Source organism: Uloborus diversus, chromosome 1 (assembly GCF_026930045.1).
Source record: "Uloborus diversus isolate 005 chromosome 1, Udiv.v.3.1, whole genome shotgun sequence".
Classification (NCBI taxonomy): Eukaryota; Metazoa; Arthropoda; class Arachnida; order Araneae; family Uloboridae; genus Uloborus; species Uloborus diversus.
Window position 1 is genome coordinate 34,720,622 of NC_072731.1, and position 27,172 is coordinate 34,747,793.

Here is a 27,172-nt window from a genome sequence, read left to right on the forward strand (position 1 = left end):
AGTTTTGAAAAGCACCATTTAATTTTTAATTGAGTTACAAATTCGTATCTTATAGCTTACAATCATATAGTGCAGTCTTCATGCGCATTCAGCTTTTATTTTATACACTATTCAGTCTGTAAAAAATTTGCTTTTTTTTAACGATGGTAAGACATTATGTTTATAACACTCACAAAACCACGTTAGGTGTCAAAATAATTATGCGAAACGTGCCCCGTGTCCGGGGCAAGTTTACGCATCCGACTTGCACTCAAAAGAAAAAAAAAATAACTCTGAAAAACACAAACTCAGCAACGACTAAACATACCAATTTTGACCCCATTAACAGCTTCCTACAACCGCAATGTCTAAATTTTCCTAAATTAAAGCATAAAATTTAGAAAATTCATTGAAAAAATCTGTGTAAACGTGCCCCGGTCTACCCTACAAATTTAACAAACAATATGTCCTTCTTGGAGCAAGCAAAATGTTTTCTGCTGAAATAAAAAATAAGTCTACTTTTTTAAGAAACGTGTTTTGCTCATTACCCGGATTTTCGTTGGTCGCAGTTAGTCCGAAGAACGAGGTTGTACTATCTTAATATGATTTTCGGCCAGCGGATGAAAGAAGGTCGAGCACCGCTGTCATAGATAATATGACGATGTGCAATATTTGTGAGTCACAACTCAATTCACAGGAAATAGGATTCAAAGATTTAAGCGTAGTAAAATAGTTTTTCTCTTTTTTGTTTGCAGACTAACCGCGCTATTGTTGGGGGTGGGGGGGGAGAGAGATGAATTATGCGGGGAAACTTCTTCCTCCGAATCATTTGGTTTATTTGGTTTATTATTATAAAAATAATGTTAATTCAATGAAATCTTGGTTGAAGCTCCAGTTTAAAATAAATGTCTGCATTTTAAATCAACGCTGGCATATGCAAAATTTCTTTGGTGCAATACCAAACAACCAAAACTCAACCATGACATTTACGATCCGCCCTTAAAGACGATTGCGTTCCCCAAATATATTTTTTCTAACCACAATACCGAGAACATAATTAGACAATGAGCAAATTCACACAGATTTCGAAATCTATTTATTCAGTTTTCTTAAGACTACTTTAGTCTAAGGTGCTATGCATACTATTTAATATTTATAGCAATGAAAAGTTGACTCGTGCATTTTACAAGTTTTTACATTGTAACAAAAAATTAACATTGTCTCAAAATTTTAGACACAAACGAAATAAAAATTAAATAAAACAGTTTTAAAATATGCTTATGCATCTATTCTTCGTTATTAGTTCATAAATACGAGTTTCCATCAAAGAAACTAAATCTTGCATGGTTTAGGGCTCAATTTCGTGCCATACTTCCTCACTAGATCTCTTAAGTTCCGATACAGAAGTGTATTGTCTACCATTGCTCTAAACTTTGCGACACATGATGCCCCAAAGATTCTCGATAGAGTTGAGGTCTGGGCTACACGCTGGCCAATTGATAACTTTTATATTATTTGAATTTAACCAAGATTTTGTGTTTCCTGCAGTGTGAATCGAAGCATTGTCTTGCTGAAATTCCCACTGAGGGCCCCCTATAAGCTCAGCAAATGGTAGGAGATTATCCTCTAGTGTCTTAGTGTAATGCTGTGATGTTTGGCGACCACTAGTAAAGGTCTAAGACACTTGTCCATTGTGGAAAAACGCTGCCCAAACCATCACAGAGCCACCACCTTGTCTGGCGACTAAAAAATCATCTGGGTTTCTGCCGTAAGTCATGCCAGTACGATGTCCAGCCGTCTGGACCATCCAGATTTCACATTTTTTCGTCGTTAAATATTACTGATATCCATTTCGATCCATATGACATATGATTTCGAGCCCACAACATTCGTTGTGATTTATGATGTGGCTTTAGAGCTGGTTTCTTTTTCATTTTGCAGTGAACCATTGTCCCTGTTTCCAAAATTCGTCTACGAATCGTATCCTTTGATACCGAAAGCCCCAAGGAGCTTTGAACTTCACGAACAGTCATTAGTTGGGATCTGACAATCATCCCGTTTATTCGTCACACGCGGCCTCCCAGATCTGCGGTTTTTTATAATTGCAGTGACTTGATAAAACTCGATAAATATATTTCTTTTATCTATTAATAGTAGCCGAAATTTCAGGAACAAGCTTACCTTCAGCTTTCAACTGCCAAATCTTAGTTACCTCATCCGCTTTAATCTGCTCAGCTCGCGGCATCTCGACTACAAATGTTATCGTTGGCAGACCTTAAGTACAAGAGGTCTGTGATGTCATCACTTTTAAATTTGTATATACGAAAATAAATTCACAGAAACTCGTAATAGTGTCTAAACTTTAGCAACAAGCAAATTTCTTTTTTTATCCAAAACAGTATTATTAAAGCATATCAAACAATTATATTTTGGTTATAGTATTTCAAAAGAATTTTTGAATATGTTTGCAGACTTTTGTATTTCTGCTATCGCAATTCTAAATTCTACAGCTGAAGAACGTCATTGTCTAAACTTTTGCATCGCAGTGTATATACATGCACTCATGGACTACTTTTAAAAAAGCAATATTTCGTCCTACTTCATCCGTTGTAGTTTTTATACATTCATATGTTTTATTTATTAAGTTGTATTTATTTTGTAGAACTATTATTGTCTGGTGCCAGTGTGTATACATATGATTTGAAAACCTGTACATTTAAATTGCATGCTGTTTCCTTAGTGATGCACTAGAACAATAAAAAATGGGTTTTAGGAATATCAAATAACATAATGTATCTCAGAAAACCTTAGCAGATGTCAAGCTATTATATATACAGCACAAGACTTAAGAAGATAAATAGAGTTACTCTTCATGACAACGCCTTAATAATGAAGCACGGGTTCAAAATTTCATGAAAACCTTCCGTTTCGTTAATAAAAAAAAAAACTCATTTCCTTCATTTTCGGTATTGAATGAGGTTCAGATGAGCTTAAAACATTTATACCCATTTTTTTTATTTGTTTAAACATTTAATGGAGTGTAAGAAAATCCTTGTTTAACACAACTCGTACTTATTCTCGAAATTATTTGCAGCAAGAAAGTTCCATTAGAACCACAGAAGAAACAGTGAACCGGAAACTTGTAGCACGACGAGAGAAAAAAAAAATCAACTTTTTAACTTCGTTTATTTTCTAACTCATTTTCCCCTGGCGCAAGTCGTCAAAAAGTATTCTTCGTAAATGCCGAATACGAAGAAAAAAAAATACTAATGGTCAGTCGCAGTTACATTTATTGCTCTGAATTTTTTTTTTTTTTCGTTTTTTCCGTAAAATCTTCAGCCACACATCCAGGCAGGAAATGGATCTTGAATTTGAGTGGGCGAAATGTCCATGACAGCTTTTTTCTTAATTGGTAGGAGGACGGTTGAGGACACAGATATTTGAAGAGTAAAAAAAAGCGAAGGAGAAGCAATCATTTTCTCGATTGGAGAGCAGGCGATAATTTGAGAGTCAGTTTCGCCGGGAAAAAAGAAAGGAATACTGTGAATTATTTGTTTTAAAGACAGAACAGCTTATGTATCCTTTTTTCTTTGTAGTTCAAGTTTGTCTGCAATGTCATAATGTCTTTTTTAACATATTATTCAGTTGTAAAGTTGTGACCAAGGATTTGAAGCAAAGGAATTTTGTACAAGTTGTACATAAATTATTGTTTATATTTGTTGTTATTGCATAAACTTTATTTTTTTTATCTTACTTAAATACTGCATTACAGTTTTTGTATTTCAAAGTACAGAAAAAAATAAACAAATCAGTCACATCGATGTCATTAAGAAACAAAAGAAAAATAACGCTTTTTTTGCATGCAACTAGTTTATAGTATATTTTTAAGATACTTATAGTAACTTAGTTGACTTCTTTTCATTTTCAAGAATCACGGGACAACAGAAGATTTTACCAGGATTGTGGTGTTAGCAGTGAAAAGGCTATTGTACTGGGAGGTTAGACTTGAAATCAATCTAACGAAGAAGAAAAATGTTTTATTATGGAGTATCAATTTCTGCCTTATTCATTTAAGGCAAATAAGTTTTAAGATCCAATACCGTTACACTGATATTTTCATCCGGCGACTATATCGTCGTCTCAGAGCAACACTTAGACATCTAATCCCATACATAACACTAAGATGTCCTACTATTGCTCTGAGGCGACGATATAGGCTATGCAAATAAAGAGAGATAGAAAAAAAACTGTTTTGTAATTTTGGTCGAATATGTGCAGTTTCAGCCTACATTTGGTCACAGGATCGTCTCAGTTTTCCAAAATCTAAAGCAACCTGTATTTGTAGTATGTTTAAATGTCTATATGATTACTAGGCTCCAGCTGGGTGGGGTCTAGTTCCAGTACTTTTATACTACGTAACTAGAAGTGAAAACAATGCATAACAACAGTTGTTTTGAGTTTGTCACGTAAAAGGTTTGTTTCAGCTGACAAGTTTCAATTAAAATTATATTATCCATTCATTTAAATCACCAGCAGCAAATTAAAGAAACAAAATTAATGCATACAAAAGTTTTGTACATTTTCGTGAACGTATCACGTATAATCACAAAGACATCGACATTTCTTGCAAAAATATCAATATCGTTTGCATGCTTTTGGCTCCAAAACACGCACAGTTTTTGATCAAACATTAGCAAACTGCCAGAAAACTGGACAGTGTAGTGAAGACCGAGAATCATTACACTAAAATTGAAATTTGAAAATTTGAAGAAATGGGTGCATTTGAAGCATTTAATTTCTCGCTGCGCATGCAGAAAAGACTGCAGTTTATAACTTTCAAAATATGATTTTTCGTTTGCCATCTTATAAAAAAAATACAGTTTATTATTATCATTAAAAATAAAAAAAATATCCTCGACGTAATGAGTCGCATTTCAATTAATCTCGGATCGGAGTCGAATCAAAAGGAATCGTTCATAAATGATCTGTTTTTATCACGAATTACACTAAGCCAAGCGATTGTTGTGAGTGTTTCAAGTTTGCGATCCTTCCCATGCGAACCGTAGCCTATCCGAGAATAACTGTTAATGTAATGCGAGTCATTTAGTTGCCGCTAGGTTTTTGAGTTTTTATGACATTAAACTGGATTTTGTTTTAAGGTGCCAATACTGTTTGGCTATGAAATCTTGAAAATTATAAATTTCAGTCTTTCTCGTATGCATAGTGAGTAATTGCTTTAACTGCTCTTGTTTCCCAATTTTCATTTAAAATTTAAGAATACTGATTTTATCGGGTACTGTCAAGTTTTATAAAAGTTTGGTGGAATAGGACGGAACACTCTGCTTATTAAGAGCCAAAAACATGACAGTAAAATTAATATTTTTTAAAGAAAAGCTTATATCTTCGGGAATATAAGTGATATTTACACGAAAATGCATATAACTTTTATGCCTATTAAGCAAACTAATTGCTAAAATTTACCGAATTTTCTAAGCTATTTACGATGCAGAATGATTAAAAAACTTTTTTTAATTCTTTACTTTATTGCAGATCTCCTAAATGCATGGGTGATAGAATTTTTATTGAATCTTGTCCGCTGAATATATTATTATTATTATGTAACAAAAGTTACAGAACAATTAGTCTCTTATTTCTCGAGAAAATTGTAAAAATGAAATTTGTCAAGTGGTGCAGATATTTTGCTCGCTACTGTATATATATATATATATATATATATATATATATATATATATATATATATATATATATATATATATATATATATATATATATATATATATATATATATATATATATATATATATATATATATATATATATATATATATATATATATATAATGTGTGTGTGTGTGTGATTTATGTGTGAATATGTGGACCTTGGAGAAAGGTAACAAGGGAATGCAACAAATCTGTTGATCGATTGCCAGCGAAGCTTCTCTTGTTTCCAAACGTATGGAAACGAGACCTTTTTCATACAAGAGTTACATTTCTCCAACGGTCGGTGGCAGCAGTGATGAGGCGGGTTTCGTCTCGAACGAGAATACTGATGAGCTAGTAGTTTCTGTAAGGGAAAGATAAGATAGGTTTAAGAAAAAAAAATCCGTGTTTTTCCTTCACCCGTATTCCTATTTTTTTTTCTTTTTTTTTTTTTTTTAATGCCAATGATGCAATGATACATCTACTGTAAATAGTACTCTTCTAAAATGATGGGGGAAATGCGAAATATAAGTTATTGCCATTCTTCATATTTATAAGGCAATGATATTTTTTATATTCGGAAATTTGTTGCTATTTTTTATGTGTAAGGTCTTTTTATTATTTTAAATTGCAGGCTACTTATTATAAATAATGAAATGTTCATTTCTAGTTTTTAAGTAAAATTTAACTGTCAATACTTAAAAGAAAATGAATGGAGACTAGCCACCAACGAAAAACTACAGGATTAACATATTTAGTAAGCTATTGCACTTAGAACTATAAATGATACATAAAAATAAACTGTGAAAGTTTTTTTTTTTTTTTTTTTCAAGCACAAATGTGCGAGTTGTGCGCATTTCGTAACCCGACACACATCTAACATACATTTTGGAGTGTTTCACTGTCAATTTTTCTTAAAGCTACACATATGCGATCTTTCAGTTCTTCCAAAGTTAGTTGGTTTGATTTGGTTTCTAGGCTCAAGGTTAGGCTTTCGGCTTGCATGTATGCAATGGTGGAATAAAAAGTCTTTGATGAAATTTCGTAAAAAAAAAAAAAAAAAAAAAAAAAAAATATGAAGTTTGGTTCGGGGATCTGGCTGGCCAACGCCTAAAGGGTAAATCATCATCACCTGCACGGCCAATCCAGCATTGTGGAAAGTCAGTGGCGCAGCGAAGTGGGAGGAAGGGCACACCCCAGACCAGTATGGGTTTTGACATTGTTGCCAATCCTAATACAGTAGTAAAAGCACATGTAAGGACTGTTGTGCCAGAAAAAAACCCTCCATAAGGATTTTCTTGCTACACTAGTACGAAACTTGCACAGTTATCTTTATTTTTATGTATCATTTATAGTGCTAAGTGCAATAGTTTATGAAATATACATTTTTAAAACCGGGATATTCTTTTATGCTAACTCTGTATTTAAAATGTTTGAACGGTTTTACTGATCCTGTTAGGAGTTAAATTTCAATAATTTCTAGCTGATAAGGGCAATCAGAAAACTTTAAAATCAAGTCCCGATTTTTCCTAAACATAGACGTGCATCATAATACCAAATTGAGAATTAAAATTTAATAGTAACCTCTCAAAATGTATTCTTATGAAAGGAAGTTGATTTGAAATTTATCTTTTGCGCGAAAATAAAATCCATCTAACGACCCCACATTTATTTTCCCCTTTGCCAGTGTTTATTCTGAAGTATTTTGCTGCTCATATTTTTCTTTCTATTTAATAAAACCGCGAAACAATTAAATTATAAAAAAATCGTTACAGCTTTTAAAAGCATACCTAAAGATTTTTTTTTAATGAAAATAAAACGCGCGATTGTACTATATTGATATTAAAATTCATTCATACATTGAAAGCTAAGCAAAGGTTAGCAAAGCATTTTAATGGCAATACTCTCAATAAATTTTTTACAGCTGCACCTGATTTTGTTTGTATAATTTCATTACTTAAACATAGAATCAATAAACTAAAAAATTAATTTTTTTTCAATTTTTTTATTTATTTATTTTATTTATTTATTTTTTTTTTTTTTTTTTTGAAATTAAGCATCTATTATTCTATTTTAAAATTTAGAGGATTAGTTTTGCTTTTCTCTATTAAAGAAGAATTTCAACTATGAAACTAATTATTGAGAGTCGAAGGGATAGTAACTTATACTTAAATAATGAAGCATAATATGTTTGAACAAGTTCGCACAAAAGAAGATTTGTCCTATTTTTTCTAAAGGGGCTGCTTATGAGACTTTTCCTTTTGTAAACCAAGTGCAGTCCTCTGATCTAGCACTCATTTTTTTATGTGGCACCGACAGAAGCAATTATGAGAGTTTTTACGTCTAATCAGTAGCGACGATTCGGGGGGGAAAGGGGGCGACTGCCCCCACACTTTTTTCATCATCAAAGATTGCTCAACATTAAGATTTCAATTTCAAAACATTCTGGGTGAGAATACCCGAACATTAACGTCACCAAATATTGCTTAAATTATCAGTTTTAAAACTTAAATTTAAAAAAATTTCCTAGAGAAAGTCCCCGAACGCACTCCCTCCTTCCTTTAAATTCAAAGATGACCTGAATTTGCGTTTATAAAGACTTCTAGTTAGAGGAGGGAAAATCAGGAAGAGAATCTCCCTAAATAGCGTAAAACTGCGTTTTTAAGATTCCAGTTTAAAAAAAATAAATATAATCCGAAAATCTGTTTCTAAAATCCCCAAAGGAAGTTCAAGACTAAGTTCTTAAGATTTTATCAGTTCAAAAAAAAAACTGGGAAAACCTTTAACCCTTCATTCCTCCTAAGTCTGAAATAACATTTAAAAAGTCGTTTAAAAAATATTTTAAACTTTGCAAAATTTCTGGAAGAGAGCCCCAAACCCCTCGCTTTTAGTTTGCTAAAGATGGCTTTAATTTGCGTCTTTAAGAAATCAGATTGAGATTTTTTTCCGGGAAGAGAATTAATTACCCTTACATTACCAAAAACAGTCTAAACTTCTTAGCATTTATTATACTTATTATTAATCAGACTTTAAAAAAAAATTACGCGGACAACCATTGAAAATCCTCTCCATTCCCCGAACGTTGACAAAACTCTACTGAAACGGCGCTTTTAAAACTACAATTACAAAACATTTTCGCAACAGAACATCAGAATTCCCCCCCCCCCAGTCACTTAAGATAGCCTAAAATAGTCTTAAACTTCCTTTAAAAAAATTTGCCCCCGTACTTTTGGAGCCCTACTCGTCGCCTCTGCGTCTAGTATTCCCAGCAGGTGGAAGCACTTAGGCTAGGGTGGTTCAAAAAAACTTTTTTTCATCTAGAGTCCACGACACCACTTATTTTTTACTCTTACTAATAGTATTATGCTGTAAAAGTTTTAACTTCTTACTCAAATTTTAAGACGATGCTCAATGACCCCTTAATTTAACATTAGCCGTATCATAAAAAATGCCACAAATTGAGAAATATTTTATTTCCCCAGCAGGTGTTTTTTTTTTTTTTGTAAATAATAGTTTTGTTGCAATGCATATGCATATTTTTAGTGTATATTATAATATGTAGCATTGTTTTTTCAGATCGAAGTTATTTTTTTAACCTCCTCCCCATACTATTGAAGTTTGGGGGAGGGGGTTGAGCACCCTCTTTCAGTTGAAATAGGAAGCTAATATTCTTCCAGTATATTGCTATCCACAAGTCTTAAAATATTGAGGAGTGTCCCGGTACCTAGGATAAACTTTTTTTACATGTATCTTTTAACCACTCTAACCTAGGCTCTGTTCGATGCAAAACTGCACCAGGAGCTTTATTTCACCAAGAGTACTCAGATTTTTATTTTAAACAGTAAATATGTAAGGATCTTGCTACGCCGTGTATAAAAAGCAATTTAAACTTCGTGGAAAAACATATTGTGAGACACCGATTCGGAAAGCACTAATTGAGGTAGTGAGAAACAAAGGGATGAAAGTAGACTTTTAAAGGTTTCGAGTAAAACGCATTTAAAGTTCGGATACTCGGAGGCTTTCATTGAAATTAATTTCTAAATCGTTCTGTATAGCTGTACCCACCAGAGCTACTAGTACTATATCTTTCCCTAAAACCAGAGGAAAGGTTCTCCTACCATTTGTACTGTTTATCTCCAAGTTTTTACTTTTGGGACTTTTATCCCTTTGCTCCTTACTATCTCAATTGTAAAATACATCGTATATACTCCTTCACTGTTACTACCGTTTAGCCTCTAAAAAGTATGTAATCGTAGGTAAAAAGTGACTCCTTGAAATTCCGAAAAGAGTAAGATGCAGTATATTTTTCATAATAGCCATTGATGCGTTTATTATTTTACAATGCATAATGAAACGTTAGCTTTGTATTTAATGGGGCAAAAACATAATCATCAGCAATGAACATCATTAAACTCAGTCTACCACAGGCGCACGCAATCGATGGTCTGGAGGGCCGGTACCAGTCCTCAGAAAAATGGGATCGGTTCTCGGATTTTTTTTTTTTTTTTTATAAGTTCATTACTTACATTAACCTCGTGAGACCAAATAAAAATCAATACCGATAATTTATTGAAAAAGGTTAAATACAGCCACCAGTATCCACTCTCATAGTTTCAACTACAACTGCTAAGTGCCTCGATGTATACTGGTATTCCCTTCACATAAAAACATCGCATAAACAATCTTATTTAGAGACCTTCGTAAGCTATCCTTATTTTAGAGCATACATTCACAAATAATCTTAAGAATCTTGAACTTTTGCTTATAAATAACTTTTAAAGATAATGACATATTTTCCCTGGTACAATATGCAACCTTTTATTTTCTGAATATTCAAATCTCGAAAAATACTCTTCAATGATTAGTTTATTTTTTTCTCCCAACATACGATATGGTCTTTTACCGTTCTTAGATATTGGATATCATTTGTAAGTTTCTGTAATAAGGCGCACTGATATATTTCTTTATTTTCAGTAGCTACGTTTCGCTTTTTCTTAGACATTCTAAATCGAATACGAAAAACAATTTTGCACAAGTCTGATTCTCATGCTCCTATTTTTTTTTTCATAAAAAATGCAAGAATGTTCTTTTTTTAATAATCACTGGAGTTAAAGAAAGCACGGAAGAGATATTATCACTTCTAATAACCACTCATCTAAAGCAAGCGAAGAGGGAGAGAGAGAGAGAGTGTAGTAGGTACAAGGTGAACAAGATAATTTTGCTTGAGACCTGCTTCTATTCAGAGTTTAAAGCAGTTATGAGTACTTAACACAAGAATTGATATACTCATAAGGGCGGGCCGAAAAATTGAGTTTCGATAAGCGACTTGCAATAGAAAAAAAAAGTTGTTCCTTTGCATCCTAAATGTGGGGAAAATAGTTTACGAAGCAAATTAATATTTATGTCTTTAAATAGTGCAGGCTTTCAAAGTTTGAAAAAAAATGGTAGAATTCAAAATATTTATGAAGACCCAATTTAAAATTATTGTTTTAATAAAAGAAAAATTCTTCTTCTTTCTACTCTTTACACATATCCTTGAGAATATTTAAAGTTTTTAGCTCACGCAAAAGTCGTAAAATTTCTCGAAATTCAACAAAATTTGACCTTTTAAAAATTTCCTACATTTAATTAACTTTATATGAAAATATGCATCTGCTTCAAATGCTTTTTCTTCTTAATATATTTCATGTCACATCTATTCTACTTTTTATTTCGAACAAATGCCTTTGCACTTAGATACATTTCAGCGTGCGTAAGACTTGCACGTCACCATTATCTACTTAAAAGAATATTATTACAGTGGTAACGGGGTTATAATAAATGGAGATAATATTTCAAAATAATTTTTCAATAAAGTTTTTTTTTCTCCATTTATAGCTTTCAAAAACTGAAAGAACACAATTTAACGGACTATCATTTTAAATTATTAGTAAATTTAATTTTCGTATTGAATTTTTAAAGCTTGCATGCATCTCAGATTTATAATAAAATAAGACTCGAAAATGTAATAAAAGGAAATAATTTTTTAAACTCTGTTTAGGGATTTTTCCCCCTTACCATGAGAGGAAAGTTTAGGGGAGCCATAGATGGAGTCGGAGTTAAAGGTTTAAAAATCAGAGTGGGCCATTTCCCTTCCAACTCCGCAGCCCTGGAATAAACACTCAAGTGACATTCCACCATCACGTGCGGGACAATCCAACTAGATAATTTCGCCAATATTTTATCATTGATCTTAATATTTCAATTAAACAAGAGTAAGCACATATTTTAATCTTTACATTTGGTACAAAGATACTCCTGACACAGTATTATTTTTATTAAGTAACTTTGTTACATAAATTAAATTTATTTGCATGCGTCACGTGCGGAACATCCATAGTACTTCTTGTAGTTTGCTATATGCATTACTTAATATTTTGCTCTATTAGTATAGCAATGACGAAGCAAATTGAAAGCTAAGGTTCCAACATAAAGGGTACATATCTCATTTGATGAACAATAATTAAGTCGTTGAAAAAAAAATTGTAGCACATTGAAGACGGTCATTTTTCGTTCCGAAGCTTGCATCATACTTCAGATGGTCTGTTTGGTTGAATGATTCAACTGAATAAGAAAAAAATCTCTGGGAATGACTGAAGAAATTTTTGTACCATTTGATGGGAATGATCAAATGATGAGAAAAAAAATAATAAAATTAATTTGAATTTTGTCATCTTGAATTCAAATTATGTTTTTCGCAATCACGAGTGTGTGTGTGTAGGCGTGTGTGTTTGTGAGTGAGGGGTGTGTGTGTAGGCATGTGTGTTTGTGTCTGTGTGCAGGCATGAATGCGTGGGTAGTTGTGTGTGTGTGTGTAGGTGTCTGTATGTATGCGTGTGTGTATGTGTTTGTGTGTGTGCTTGTGTATGTGTGTAGGGGTATGTGTGTGTATGGTGGTGTTTGTGTGTGTGTGTAGGTGCGTGTATGTATGCGTGTGTGTAGGATATGGACCTGGAGACGGTTTTCGCAAGAGGAGCAGCATCGTGAGGCCGGCCGACGGGTGGTGCTGGCAGAGGGTGGCGTCGGTGGGAAATAAAATGATAGCACGCCAAAAACAGTCAATTGAAAGCAATAAGCAATTGTGATTGCTCAAAAAAAAAAAAAAAACAAGGTGGGAACAAATGAACTTACTTTGAAAAAGTTACTACACATATTGTGATAAGTAATATTGCAATAAGTCAATTAAAATATTTTTTACTTTGTTTTGTTTTCCATTAAATCTAAATTACACAAATGTGGAATGCGCGAACCTATGCAAAATATTCAATTACAAAAGGTCAATGATGAAGCCTTTTGTCACCCAACCGCATCCAACCTGGCCACACTTTTAGAGTATCACACTTTTAATTGCTCCTAATGCTACAGAAATGCGCTTTCGAAGTTTTTGCAGTGTTTTCGGCATCGGGGATTGATGAACAGTGTCTTTGACGCATACCCATAAAATGACATCACATGACGTGTAGAACGAACTTAATTATAAACTAGTCGTTTATTGTGTAACAAAAGCTTCTGTATCGAATATTTAAGTGAAAAAAAAAACTTTTAATCTGTGCAGTAGTTTTGAAAGTATGGTTTTTTGAAAACTAGCCAATCATTTGACCTCACCGAGTAGTTCCCTTCAATTTTAAGTTTAAAATGGTGTTTTTAAAGGAGGTAATGCTTCCTCAAAATTCTGTTCGTCAATATTGCAAAGCTAACAACTCTGTATAGAAAGGAAAACAATATGATTATAGAAAACCAAACTAATGCTGCTCCCGGCAGCATCAAAATGATTTACATGCCTCTTCTCTCGTTACACTGAGATTCAGATCGATGTCAACATTTTCTGCCAAAACTGCAGAAAACTGAAAAAGGAAAGTTTTCCGCCGCGATCGATTCCCCCCGTTCCATTAAGGATTATCGACACATTCACCATTTTCAATCACGTTTACTCGATTCCCTAAGTTTTTGGAACATGGCACCAAACTATATTTACTTACTGACTGAATAACCAATAGAAAAGCGGCTGTAATTCTAAACCCTTAACGTCATGAGAAACAAATATTTCTTGAGTGAAATTTCAAGCAAGTAAAGTGCGTTTTCATTATAACGACTTAAATTTGTTATATACTGGTATTTTCTGAGATTTACACTTTTTGAGCATAACACAATTATTAAACTCAATATTGTAAAGCACATAATACTTAAGTCTAAACTTAAATTCGAAACAAATCATAGTGAAGAAGTTAAATACCGCCTGAGTTTTTAAGCCACTAAAAGAACGCGCAAATGTTTTTTTGAATCAACTTATCAAAACGGATTGACTGCGTTTTTTTCTCAAAAAAATCTTGCTATTACGTTTCATCAATCAATAAACCTTTTAGACTACTAATAATGCTGCAAGGTTATATCTCGAAATCAGTTTTAATAGTAGTGCCCTTTGATTATTGCGGGAAAAAAGACTAAAAGTACGCATAGTTTTTTAGGTAAAATAATATGTTTTCATGTTCGGGTAACGGCACCAGTAGCAGACATGCTTAAGACATCGCTCTGAGGTTAACTCAACTTTCTGAGCCTTTTAATGTATTTAGATTTTTAAAACTATTTTTCCTTCTGCAGCTACATCTCATATAACGTTTGAACGCTTCTAGATCCTTTAAATTAGTTAATTCTATTTTTATTAGCTCAATTTAGAAAAATGGTCCGACCATCAGTAACAGGCACCGGCAGTTCTGACGATGCCCAGTAACGGATATGATGAGGAAAGATAGGTAATGACAGAATTCTTTTTTTTCTCTGCAAAATGTGCAAAAGTTCTTTATTTTTAGAACTAAAACCTAGTTTAATTCAAATGAGCATGGAACACTGGCAGATCTCGTGGTGTCTGTTCATAACCTTCCACCACTGCCTTGAAAATACCAACTGACTCATAAAATTCACTCCAGTAAAACTAGATGGTTGCCCTGTATTCATGGGTCGCAGTAACATCAGTTTTACCCGCCTGAAATTCTTATTATTTAAATCCAAACTTACGACTGTCTGTTGTTGGACCCTTGTCAGTTATTGCTGCCGTTACCCTAGTTTACAAACTTAATTTGTAAACACTTTCTAAGTAAAGAATTTAAAAAAAAAACAATATGTTGTCCTTTTTAAACAGACAACATACAGAAACTGAATTCTTTAAAACTTTACCTTACATAAATTCTTTTGAGCTCATATATGACAGCACAAATTCGTAAGTATAAGCAAGGGACTCTGCGTGTTTATTGAAAATTTGGAAGCATTTCCAAATGCAAATGCTCTACACTATTCGATAATAAGGGTATAAAGTATAAATTTCTCTTAGGACTGAAATTCCTCAATTAGCTCTCTGAAGTTTAGATTTATCCATACTTTATTCTTTCTCAAGGGAAAACTCAATGGCAAAATCCACTAAATTTTACACGTAACGTATCGGTGTTTAGTATTTAATATGCATCGTGATTACCACGGGATTGTTGTAATTTCCGAGTATTATAAATATCAAAGAAGATTATAATTCTATGAAGTCATTTTAAACTACTTTTCATAAATTATTTGGCGATAACTTTCATTTTAAGCTACTTTCTACAAGTTTTTTCAATTGAAATATGGTTTTGAAAAAAAAAAAGGATAATTGGGAGAGAGAGAGAGCTTGTTTTTTAGGAAATGACATTTTATTTTTAAGCTGCTTATAAGGAAAATTCAATTATATTTTTAAATCTTTTTATGGTCTTAAAGAAAAATTATTTAAAAACAATTTTTAGGTTTACGATGATCAATATGTGTATGCTGATTCCATTTCATGTCTTTAGTTTTATGCTTTTAAAATTAGAAAGTAACTTAAATCGCTTTGTTTCGAACAAAAGTCTACCAGTGCGTTTCTGCTGATAAAAAGAGGATTTTCTGCAATTAGTCAACTCCAAAAGGATCAGTTTAGATGAATTGAAGGAAGTGACTTTGATAAATTGTCTTAAATCATTTCTTAGAATAAAAAAGAAGAGTATTTTTTATGAATGAAATGTATCGTGGTTGCAAAGATAAAATCTATAAAGTAAAAAAAAAATCGAGACAATACATTTAAGAAAAAAAAATCCTGATAAAGTTTAAAAAAAGAAAAGAAAACTTTCGAAAATTAATTTTAAGAGACGCCAATCGTAGAATGAATGCTGCCATTCAAAATGAGCGATGACACTTAAGATCTAGACTTCAATTTCTAGTCCTGAGAAAGATAACTTTTTATTAAAGGAGAGCATTAAATCATTCGCAACTTTATTCAAAAATATTATAAATCAATGAATAATTTAACTAGGAAATCCACAAATGAGTATTTTTTGCCAACTTACGTGACGAAGTAAGTTACTCCAAAAAATGCCCTAACAAAAGTGAATTATATTCAGTGAAAAAAATATTAGCTCGGATTGTATCAAAAAAAAACTTTTTTGCAGTACTTCAAATAAATTTGAGTTGACACTTTAATACATGTTTTTATTTCTTTTTTTTTTAAAATACAATAATTAGAAATGATTCCTATTACTGTTGTAGGCATTTGCTAAGTAAAGCGAGTAGTAAAGTACTACCCTATTATGAAGATGAATGATTTTTCCGTGGATTCCGTGGTTCATTGAGTGGATAATGTAAAATATTTACGGAACATTTAACAGCCGGTATCAGTTGTTCAATTAAAACAGTTTTGCGTTCTATAGTACTTTTTAACTCACATTTAAAAAAAAAATGAAAAGCGCAAAATAACAAAGATTGCGATGAACGCGAGAAATGTTAGATTCATTCACTTCCCAATAGCAAAAATATTGTCATGTTGATTTTTTCAACACTTTTAGTCATATTCGGCTAAGGTAGAGAAAAGACCACGGAAGGAATCATTTCAATATGATGCATAAACTTCTACTATGCATATCACGCATAAATAATAAAACATATGTACAAATGCTTAAGTGGTAACCTATGTTGAAGGGTACCTACAACTTGATCTTCTATAGTTTGTTGCATTCAATTTTTGAATTGGACATAGCGTATTACATTTTATTTTTTATTCACTTCTTATTTTACAATTATTCAAAAATCCGATGAAATTTGTGTTCAATTTTATCTTTACGCATAAATTATATTTCTGAAGTAACTTATGTATTTTTCCCCCCTTAGATTTAATCTTTAAGCAAATTATGTATGTTTTAAACTTTTTAATACTTTTTTGTTAATGTTTAAAACATCCTATGATATTTTACAACTTTAAACCGGAATTTTAGGAATTTTAGATTTCTTAATTTTTTTTTCTACAATTTATATGTTTAGTTTCTGTTTTTCTAATGATTTAAACTATTCATATTTGAGTAATGATATTGAGGTGTCGTAGCTAACCTCTTAACTTAAAATGTTTCATTCCTAAAGACTACAAGAAAATTTTCCTAAAAATCTGCTATTGATTATCTTATAAGAAAATTTCACAGCTAATAACCGATCAAGGGGGGGGGGGGGGCGCTATCGGTTTCGATTCATATTTATGAACTTCAAAGCAGACACAAATGTATACAAAGATGAGAAATTCAGTCTCTTTTTTTTTTTTTTGGAAGTTGGAAGTTTTACTAGAAGTGATAACTTTTCAATTATAGATTTTTTCCCCTAGTTCTTGAAGTTTTAATTATATTTTACCCATAAGTACTAATAAAGTGTTTTATGAAATTGTTATTGATAGAAAATATCAAAATTAATATATTATTTATTTTAAACATTACTTAAATGAACTGCGAATCGGCTGCTGCGTTCTTCTAGAGTTTTCCACACCTAAGATCATGCTTTGAGCGGCGGAGGGAAGTAAGTGAAAAGGGATAACAAGAAGTGTGACGTTACACATTTAGATATAACAACATGCTAGTCATATACAGAGTGACATGTGACAAGGAGAAGGAAGTTGCTACACTTCATCGTAGCAAATTGTGACAAAAGGGGAAGGGGGTAAAATTTGTTTGAAAAAAGTGTCATAACAATTACGGAATTTCATCTTAATTGAATACGACCGATGTTAAAATCTCAAACAATTTTCAAGGGCTTCGCTTGACTACAGCATTAAAGTTTTTCTCTTTTTTCGAAAAGTCTGGTTTGGAACCAATCAGGAAATTAATTCGGGAAGGAAACTTAACTTTAAAAAATTTCTTGAAATAATTAGGAGAAAACGATACGTTCTTCCATAAATTTACATTTGGTTCGTTTTGCTTAATAAATTGAATGTTTTCTACAATTCTATATCCTGAACTTAGATTTGAACAAAAAAAAAAGGCATGAATTTGTTTTGCTTATTTACCATGCTCTAGTTATCATACAGGTGCCTTGAGAAAGCTTACTAGAATAGCCTCTTATGCAGTAAGTTTCAAAGAACCAGTAAAATTTGAATTACGCAGAATTGTGCGATTTAAACTGTACTGATTGCAGATAAATGCAGTCATTACAGTGTGTGAATAGTCAGGAAACGCAAGAACGTTATAGTTCTTGTCAAACAAATGAAAGTTCTTACCTTTTCTGGTGTAGCTTGCAGTTTCCTACATTCTTCCAAGCTAAGATATACCGATGTTCCACCTTTCTCCCGAAGTGTACGGATGGCTTTTCGAATAACATCCCGGTGTTTGGACTTGGTCACACCAATCGCATCCAAGTCTGGCTCACCAATCTGCTTGCACATTTCGAGATCGTCGTAACCGTTGTCCACAAAACTTTCGAAGTACTCATCCAATTCCACGGACTTCAACCACTCGAGAACTATATTGTGGTCGCTCATTGATCACAGAATCGAGCATAATCGGATGCCATCGAACAGGTTGATATTACCAAGAACATCCCCGCAAATGATTATAATCATTAGAGATGGTACCTGTAAATTAGTTTGCGATTACATTGCGAATAATTTAACCCATGGATGATAGTAGTTTACAGCATTTCGTGGTAGATAAGAGCATACTAGTACCGTTTATGCTGTGCTTTTTAACATTTTATTCTTCTCCATACTTCCTCAGTTGCATATATTTTAATGCCAACAATGCCATGTCGTTAATTAATGTACAAAAGCTCAAATATAAAATTACTCTCAAATAAGAGCTGCTTTCCAGAGTTAAAAGAAAAAAAAAAAGAACTCTTCTGAGGCGTCTTCAAATGGATACTATTAGCAAATAGCGGGAAAATAGCGGAAATTTAAAACTTATTTTGTTGCATAAGATCTATAGTTAGAACATATTTCAATGTAAGAAAGTGTTATAAATTTACTCTATGAGCACTGCATTGCTATTATCATAAGCTTGCTTCGTCAGAACATATGATTTTATGACTTCGAGTAACCTTGTTTTGATCATGTTGAAAAAGCAAGGAAACGCAATGAATTTTTAATTAATGTTTCATTTGAAAGACTTAATAAAAATTACTTAGCGTATATTTTCGTTGTATATCACTCCACGTGGTGTGCAGATGTAAATAAATATTCTCACCAACTTAACCATACTACTAAACTTTCAGAACATTTTCCAGCTTAACATTTTTAGTTGAAACAAAAGAAACTACAAAGTTCACTTATTCTTCTTCACATCCAGTCAAAACAAAAATAAAAATTGAATGTTTGAAATATAGCTAAATCATCGCATAAGTCTCTAAAAATATGACTAAAACTTGAAACATATCGTACAACCCTGGACAGAGTCGCATTTATAAATTAATAACTCGTGAATATTCAATTCAGAACACGACGGAAAGACTGTCAAGTTCAATATATCAAGTAAGCTCGCATCGTGGTGCGATTTCCGCGCGCGAACACAACCTACGTCCTCTTCGAAGGTCTGTGAGCTTCCATTTGATGGGGAAACTGTTCAGTCGATTGGTGCGCCTGCGCTGTAACAAACTTCGATTTTTTTTCCCGGCGTGTTACTTTTTTTTCTTTTTTCTTATTTAGAATGTTGCAATCAGTTGCAACCGAGAAGGAGTGAAGGTGGGTCAAATGATAGAGATGGAAAGCGTAAGTTAAAATCCACATACATTGTCGAGGTAGTTGAATATACAACAGAAAAGAAAGTGGATTAAGATGTATCTTTTTCTTTAATCTTAATTTCTTACCATCTTTTAAAATAATTGTTTAGTTATTCTCATTCCACTGAAAATAATTATTTGTTTCACAATAAAGTTTTTTAGTTAAACTCAGCTATGTATGTAAATTGAAAAGTTCATTATCGAAAAGTTTTAAACTATTTTTTAAGATTATTTCTAAAAAATTCGTTTTCTGTCCTCATATCTGCCATTACAGCCTTTTAATTGTAAAAATAATTAAAAACATAATTAATTATGAAGCATTTTTTTTAATGTAGTTAACAAACTAATTTCAAAGCTGAACTGAAACAAGCATAGATTTATTGATTTCGGGCACATGAAACTTTTCAAATAATATTGCCTTTCGACGTTTACTTTGATTTACAGGGCCGGATTTGGAAATGTGGAGACCCCGGGGCAACGAAGGAGTGGAGGCCCTTAATCAGGGTTCGAAAAGATCATCATATTTTCGAAAATATCCGAATATTTTGATATATACGTATATATCCGATATTTTCGACTTGTGAAAGTTAGGATATTTTGTAAAAAAATTATTGTGGGGGCCCCTTTGTTGTAGAGGCCCCGGGCAGTAGCCCCGCCTGCCCTCGCCAAAATCCTGCCCTGTTGATTTAAGTCAAGTCATCGATTTAAGGACGTTTTTAAAAGGTATATTGTACTATATACTTCTTATAAAAATTGTTTTTAAATTCTAATATACAAACCTGCAATATTTAGAGCAGACTACAGGTAAATATAAGCTATTATCTCTTTATGGGCCATGTATTTATATTACAGGGAGAAAAAATGCTTTCTTTGCTTGTTTTTTGTTGTTGTTGTGGTTGTTGACGTGTCCGTAATACACTACTACGGAAAGATTGGTTCCATTGTCTCGAAAGGTTGGATTTCTTTATTGTTTCGTTTTAATAAGAATAATTAACAGGAAAATGTATATATTTTTTAAGTTTCATGTGAAATAAATTTTAAAACGAGAAATCTTTAAAATAAAATTTCAAAATAGTTTTTTCAATTCTAAAGACTTTTTATGCTTAGTTTGCACTAAAAAGTACGAAATAAAAAAAGAATAATTTTTGAACTCAAAACTCAAAAATTGCAGTTTATCTTAGTATCTTAATTGTTAGGTTATTTAAAATTAGATTGCTCAGATATCACTAAAGAGATAAAATGAAATTTGGTTCTCGAACTAATACGATACAATGATCAAGTTTATTTTTAAACGGACGTGATTATAAAGTTCACTTAAAAACTGAGACAATAATGAAACTGATCTTCTATTGTGGCAATGAGAATTTTTTTATCTTAAGTGGTATCATGAGAGTTATTTTCATAGAAGATAATAAAATTGTGCTCCTTAATTTGGTTGATAAAGGGTTTTAGCTCCTATTATGATGGTGTTTTTAAAAAAGGGAGTTATTTATAATGGCGATTACAAAAACTGAATTTCTTAAATCCTTCGACTTAAAATCTTGTACCAGAAATTTAATTATCTTTAATTTCTAAATTTAAAAAGCCCTTTTATCTTGTAGTATGAAAAAAATATGAAATCAATGTATAAATATTATGAAATTTCAAAATGACATGCTTTAGTCTACAAAGCTTTTTTTTTTCTAAGAAAAATCGAAAGCTTATGCTTCAGGAAGTGTATTATATTCACTTCCTGTTTGCTTTTCCATCGGGATCAAAGGAAAGGCGAAGATCGACCCAAAGTAACCCCTATAACTTTAATTGTGTCTCTATTTAACAATCCATATCAGTTCTGTACTCTGCCATGCAGTTCATGATTAACTTTCCATTTGAACCCTACTCTTGTGGTTTCCACATAAACAATCTTCATGGGCAAATACAACGCCATTTTGTTGCCAATGACGTAATCTAATGCAAATGACATTAACGAAATTCTAGAAACCAAATGCAACGAACTCTTAGAAATAACACATTTTTTTCGTTGTAAAAGGAACTACATTGAAATTTAATTTAAGCAATGTGAACTTTTATTTCGTTAACATGGATGATTCGTTATGTTAGTAAATACTGTAATGAGATTTTACTGTAATTCCAGATGGATAATAGCACTTGCCAACTTGGCATCTATTTCCGTTGCGGATCCCCTTGGATGTAAATACTAAATAGAAAACAAACTCTGTAAATGTTGCTTCTCTTTCTCCAGTGTTTATGCAGAGAAAGCAACTTACCCTCAAGCCAATGAGCACGTAATTATTTATTTATTTATTTAAAGCCCACTAATCACCCTCATACCTTCCCCAGTGGGGAGTTAAACATATGTGGAGATTAAGAGTGAAGAACTTCCCTCAAGCGACTAGGTGCCAGCTGGAAAACGTTAATCATGTCTAGCAGGCATGATCATTATTTGACTTGTTGAATATTTTACAATTTATGGACATCACATCTGTATTATATACAGAAACCTTAACAAAAAAACAGTTATGTATATATATATATATATATATATATATATATATATATATATATATATATATATATATATATATATATATATATATATATATATATATATATATATATATATATATTACTGTTTTTTTGTTAAAGTTCTCTGTATATAATACAAATGTGATGTCCATAAGGTAATGGTTTGGTAAGAATAAATATCTGACTGAGAAACAGTGTTAGAAAGTCAGTTTAAATTGGAAATTATTAGATGGGAAAAAAATAATTTATCATCATGCTTGCTTCAGTGCTAGCAGAACTTATGTCAATTCAAAATCATTGATTCAAACAAAAAATTGCCATTTTTAATAAATTCCCATACACTTAATTACATCACATAATAAAATAATATGCACATTGGTTTAAAATCGGCATATATAGTTTCTATTACATTGAGAAAAACCAAAAAGTGTTTCTTTCAACTGAAACAGTGACTCCACAATATAATGCCAAATAGATAAGCTAAGTTTCGAAAGTAATCAATGATTGCAGATTAAAAGTTAAAGAAGTATTCTAAATTAATCCTAATGCTGATCAGCAAATAATAGGTAAAGTTGTGTAAGCTATTAAATATTAATTCTAACATCCCCTGCCAGGATTTCTCCGGATCATGAGTTTTCAAATCTTATTGGGTTCACGTGTTTGAAAACTGCCTACCGAGGCACACGAGTAAAATTAGTTGTGGTTTAAAGCATAAAAGAAATCAGGTATTTAAAGTATAACGCTTTAAAGCAATTAAAATTGATTTTTGAATAATCCTCAGGAGAGCAATAATGCTATTAAAAAATAATACATATCTGTACAATATACCTGCCACCCCGGTTATCACATCCAGTAACTGCAGTTTCGTTTTTATTAGAACTCCTCTAGTAATAACCGAGAGAGAGGAGTGGTAAATGACCGAGCTAGAGGCCGATGTCATCTCACTGAAACTGAGAGTGCCGACAAATTTGTAGCTGTGGTTCTGCCTCAGCCCTGGCTTAGGGTCGGTAATTTAATGCTAAATACATACAGGCAAATTACTTCTTATGGCTTTTTTTAAAAAGCGTGAAAAAGAATCATATTTCAGTAATTTGGTTGATTTTCAAATATAATTGAATTTTTAAAAACTGAAGTTAAAATACTCAACCTGGGATCCTAGCGAAAATCCTTTTAAAAAAGATTCATTAGATTCATGATATTCCTATTATTATTTAACAGTATTAGAAGGTGACAGGCCGACCAACAGTAACAACTTCTATTTTGCAAAACCCAATTCTCAATTTTAATTTGTAAGTTTTTCGAATATTTTTTGTTTCTACTGATACTTTTAAATTATTAATCCTAATTTTGCTTTCTTTATTTGAATTATTAGCTTTTCTCAAACTATTAAGGGGGAAAGAGAGAAAAATATCGATGTAGATTCAAACAAATCATGATTTTGCTTTGAAAAAATACATACATTTAATGGTTTTCTATCGTAAATAGTTGTTCCAAAAGTTTTCTGACAGGTAGCAATTTCTTGTCAAATAAATTCAGCATTTCTAAACAGAAATGTGACATTGATTGCATTTTTTTTAAGTTTTGAATAAATATATTACCTTTTCTCTACAAGGGGAGGACGTCAAATGCTTTTGGCATTTCCATGATTGAGTGACCATTACATTTCAGAAAGTTTTTCTGAATTTATACTTTTTTTCTCTAAACTCTCACCAAAACCTCACATTCAAGATGAACATGACATTAAGTGATTTATGCACCTCTACTTATTCTTTGTTTCTTCTGTTTTCTCTCAGGGCAGGTAAACAACATAAATCTAAGCAGAGGTCGGCCCTGGGTTTAAGGAGAACCTGAGCAATAATTTCAGAAAGAGCAATTCTCGACAAATGATAATCTTAATTATTACTAATATGTTAACTTATTAACTGCTCCTTAATAGGTAGCTAAACAGTATTTATTGCTTTTGAAAAATTACACCAACTTAGTTTTTGCCCTAGATCAGAGGGTGCCAAACTTTTTGTCCTGTAAACCACTTGTCATTTTTTCCCCTTTTTTTTACAGAAACCCTTCCCCATGGGTCGTTTTAAAACAAAACAGGTAATTTATAATGTTGCTTGAATGTTCTGTAATGGAGAGAAATCCAGGGTAAATCGCAAAACTAGGAATATTCCTTAATCACGATTGGCTGGTCGTAACAGTTTCATTAGCATCCATCTTTTCGGAATACTGACCACTTTCTTTTGCTCAAAGTTCTGAACGAAGTTTTTTTTTTTTTTTTTTTTTCAATTTGTTGAAGTTAATAATCTTATTTACAATAATTATAATGTAGTTAATATATTTTAAATGATTTGTTCTTAAAGGTTGCATCTTAGTTTTGGTAGAAAAGATTTCACCAACTTCTTAATGCCTTTTGCACATTTCAAAGTCATTCAATAATTTTTTGAAGTCACCATCGGGTGGTGATTGATAGGTGATTTTTGATTGTGATTTTGTTTTCATGTAGTCCTTCTTCAGTCGGTGTTGACTGCTAATTTTACCCTTTAACCCGTGGTAAAATTTCACTCGAGCCATACTAAAACATTCGGGTAAAATGTGTTTAAATGTACTGAAGTTAATAAGCTTATTTACATTAATTAAATGTAAATAATATGTTTTAATTGATTACTTCCTAAAAGTTGAATATTGATTTTGGTAGAAAATATTTCACAGTTACTTAATACCTTTTGCACATTTCAAAGTCATTCAATTATTTTTTGAAGTAGCCATCGAATGGCGATTGACAGGTAATTTTTAACTGTTATTTTGTTTTCATCTAGTCCTCCTCCTGTAGTCGGTGGTTATTGCTAACCTTGCCGTTAACCTGGGGTAAAGTTTCTCCCTGAGTCATTCCAGAACAGTCGGGTAAAAACAAAATTTTATGAAAGTCAAAAATTGCAAACTTAACCATGATACAAAATTTTGATAGTTGCTTTGTGTGGATTCTTTCTCTATCTTGTAATATTTCACTTTACTTACTTATCAATAATTTGTGAGCATAAGGGGAAGCTAACAAAATCAACTCATGCATCCTTACTCAAAATCATTGAAATTAATTTTGCAAGTTTTTGCAAGTTATACGTACAAAGCATAACACAAGTTTATAAATTACCTTTTATTAGTACGTGATAAGTTAATTTATATTCTTTTTACATAAATAATATAAATTATGTATTTACGTTGGCAAACTTTATTAGGTTCACTATGTCCGAAATTTTGGTGAAAACTTGTTTAAATGGGATCCAGTCTCTTAGACCCCTAATTACATCTCATACAACCCTATTTTTTATATTGACAGGAAACCCTTGTGGTTCGAAAGAGTTGTCTGGGGTTCATATGGACCCCTTTGGGAACCACTGTTCTGGATGCTTCTCCCTATTAAGTTAGCTTTTATGCAACAGTTTTAATATTTTAGGTTAGATGCCGTTTCAATTTCCTCTACAAGATCTTGATTTCTATTTCAATATCAATAGATCGTCATTTATAGTCTTGTAGTGAACGAGTTTTGTTTTTAGGTTTATTTGTTGAATGAAGTCGGGAAAAAGAATTTGTCGAAGCAACGCATTAATATAGGAAACTTAGAGTTAAAAACTTATTAGATCTAATCAAACTTAATCATCATGTTCAATTAATCTATTTCAAATATCATCTACAAATTAGCAATCACCATTGGAAACGAAAACATTTTAGTGACACTTTGATGAATGGGCCCAAATGCAGGCCACTGTTTCATAAAACGTATTATGCAGCTTAAAGAGGAGGGAAAGAAACATGAGTATTATTAAAAGAAAAAAGCTCAAAATGAAACCATATAAACGAAACAATACATCTCTAAGATTCGAATTGACGGTAAAAAAATAAAATGAAAGATGACAGAGATTACACGGTTGGCATGGTGTTGAGTAACGTTCTGTTTTTGTGTTAGAAATGTTTGACTACAAAAGAGAAGATTGATAAATTAAATACTCGGATATTATCCCGTAATAATTTAATTTTAAATAATCAGAACAATATATTTCTTTAATCTCTTCTAGTACTAAAGCTGAAAGTCTTTCGGTCTGGATCTCTGTGACGCGCATAGCGCATAGACCGTTCGACCTATTTTCATGAAATTTGGCACAAAGTTAATTTATAGCATGGGGATGTGCACCTCGAAGCGATTTTTCGAAAATTCAATGTGGTTCTTTTTCTATTCCAATTTTAAGAACAAAGTTATTATAAGATGGACGAGTAAATTACGAAAGTATCATAACGTGAAACCGTGTAACATGGGCACAAGCCAATTGGCGAGATACGAAATTATCAAAACATGGAACCGTAACATGGGTACAACCCAATTGGCGAGAATATTTACCATACATAATTTGTTAATATACAGGCGAACCAAAAGACCTTTTGATTTTTCTATTACTGGCCAAGACGTGCGGGTACCACTAGTAGCGGAATATATTGAAATAACAGTTTAGAGAAGGAGCCCCTCAAAAAGCATTATTCATCATGCAAGGTGTCAGAGTGCCCCATTGTACAAAACTTATTTTTTAAGAAGTTTTCATAGGATTATATTCACTTTAAATATACCCTGGTCCTTTCTACGGTTATTAATAATGCGCTCACGAAAATTGCCGATTGAATAAGTAATAGAAGTTCAAGTTCTCACAGCTCCGAAAAAATAATCCACATATAGCCCTAATTTAAATTCAGCAAGTTATCCTTTTTTTTTAATGTGTTTAGTCTGACTTAAATAATAAAACTGTTTCAGCTGACTGTTTAAATTTTCTCTTTAAATTTATGTCAAAAAATCGGGTTCCATTTTTTTTTTTTTTTTTAATATTTTCTTACATGTAAGATTTTTGCTT

General features: G+C 32.1%; 1 protein-coding gene across 1 annotated transcript in view; it reads right to left on the minus strand.

The window, feature by feature from the left end:
• Positions 1 to 18,525, minus strand: part of LOC129234539 (sterile alpha motif domain-containing protein 5-like) — a 137,595-nt gene extending 119,070 nt beyond the window's left edge. Inside the window, exon 1 of the mRNA XM_054868553.1 lies at positions 18,265 to 18,525. Within this exon, the coding sequence (XP_054724528.1) occupies positions 18,265 to 18,525 (261 nt within the window). The remainder of the gene's footprint in view (positions 1 to 18,264) is intronic.
• Between the last annotated feature and the right edge of the window lie 8,647 nt (positions 18,526 to 27,172).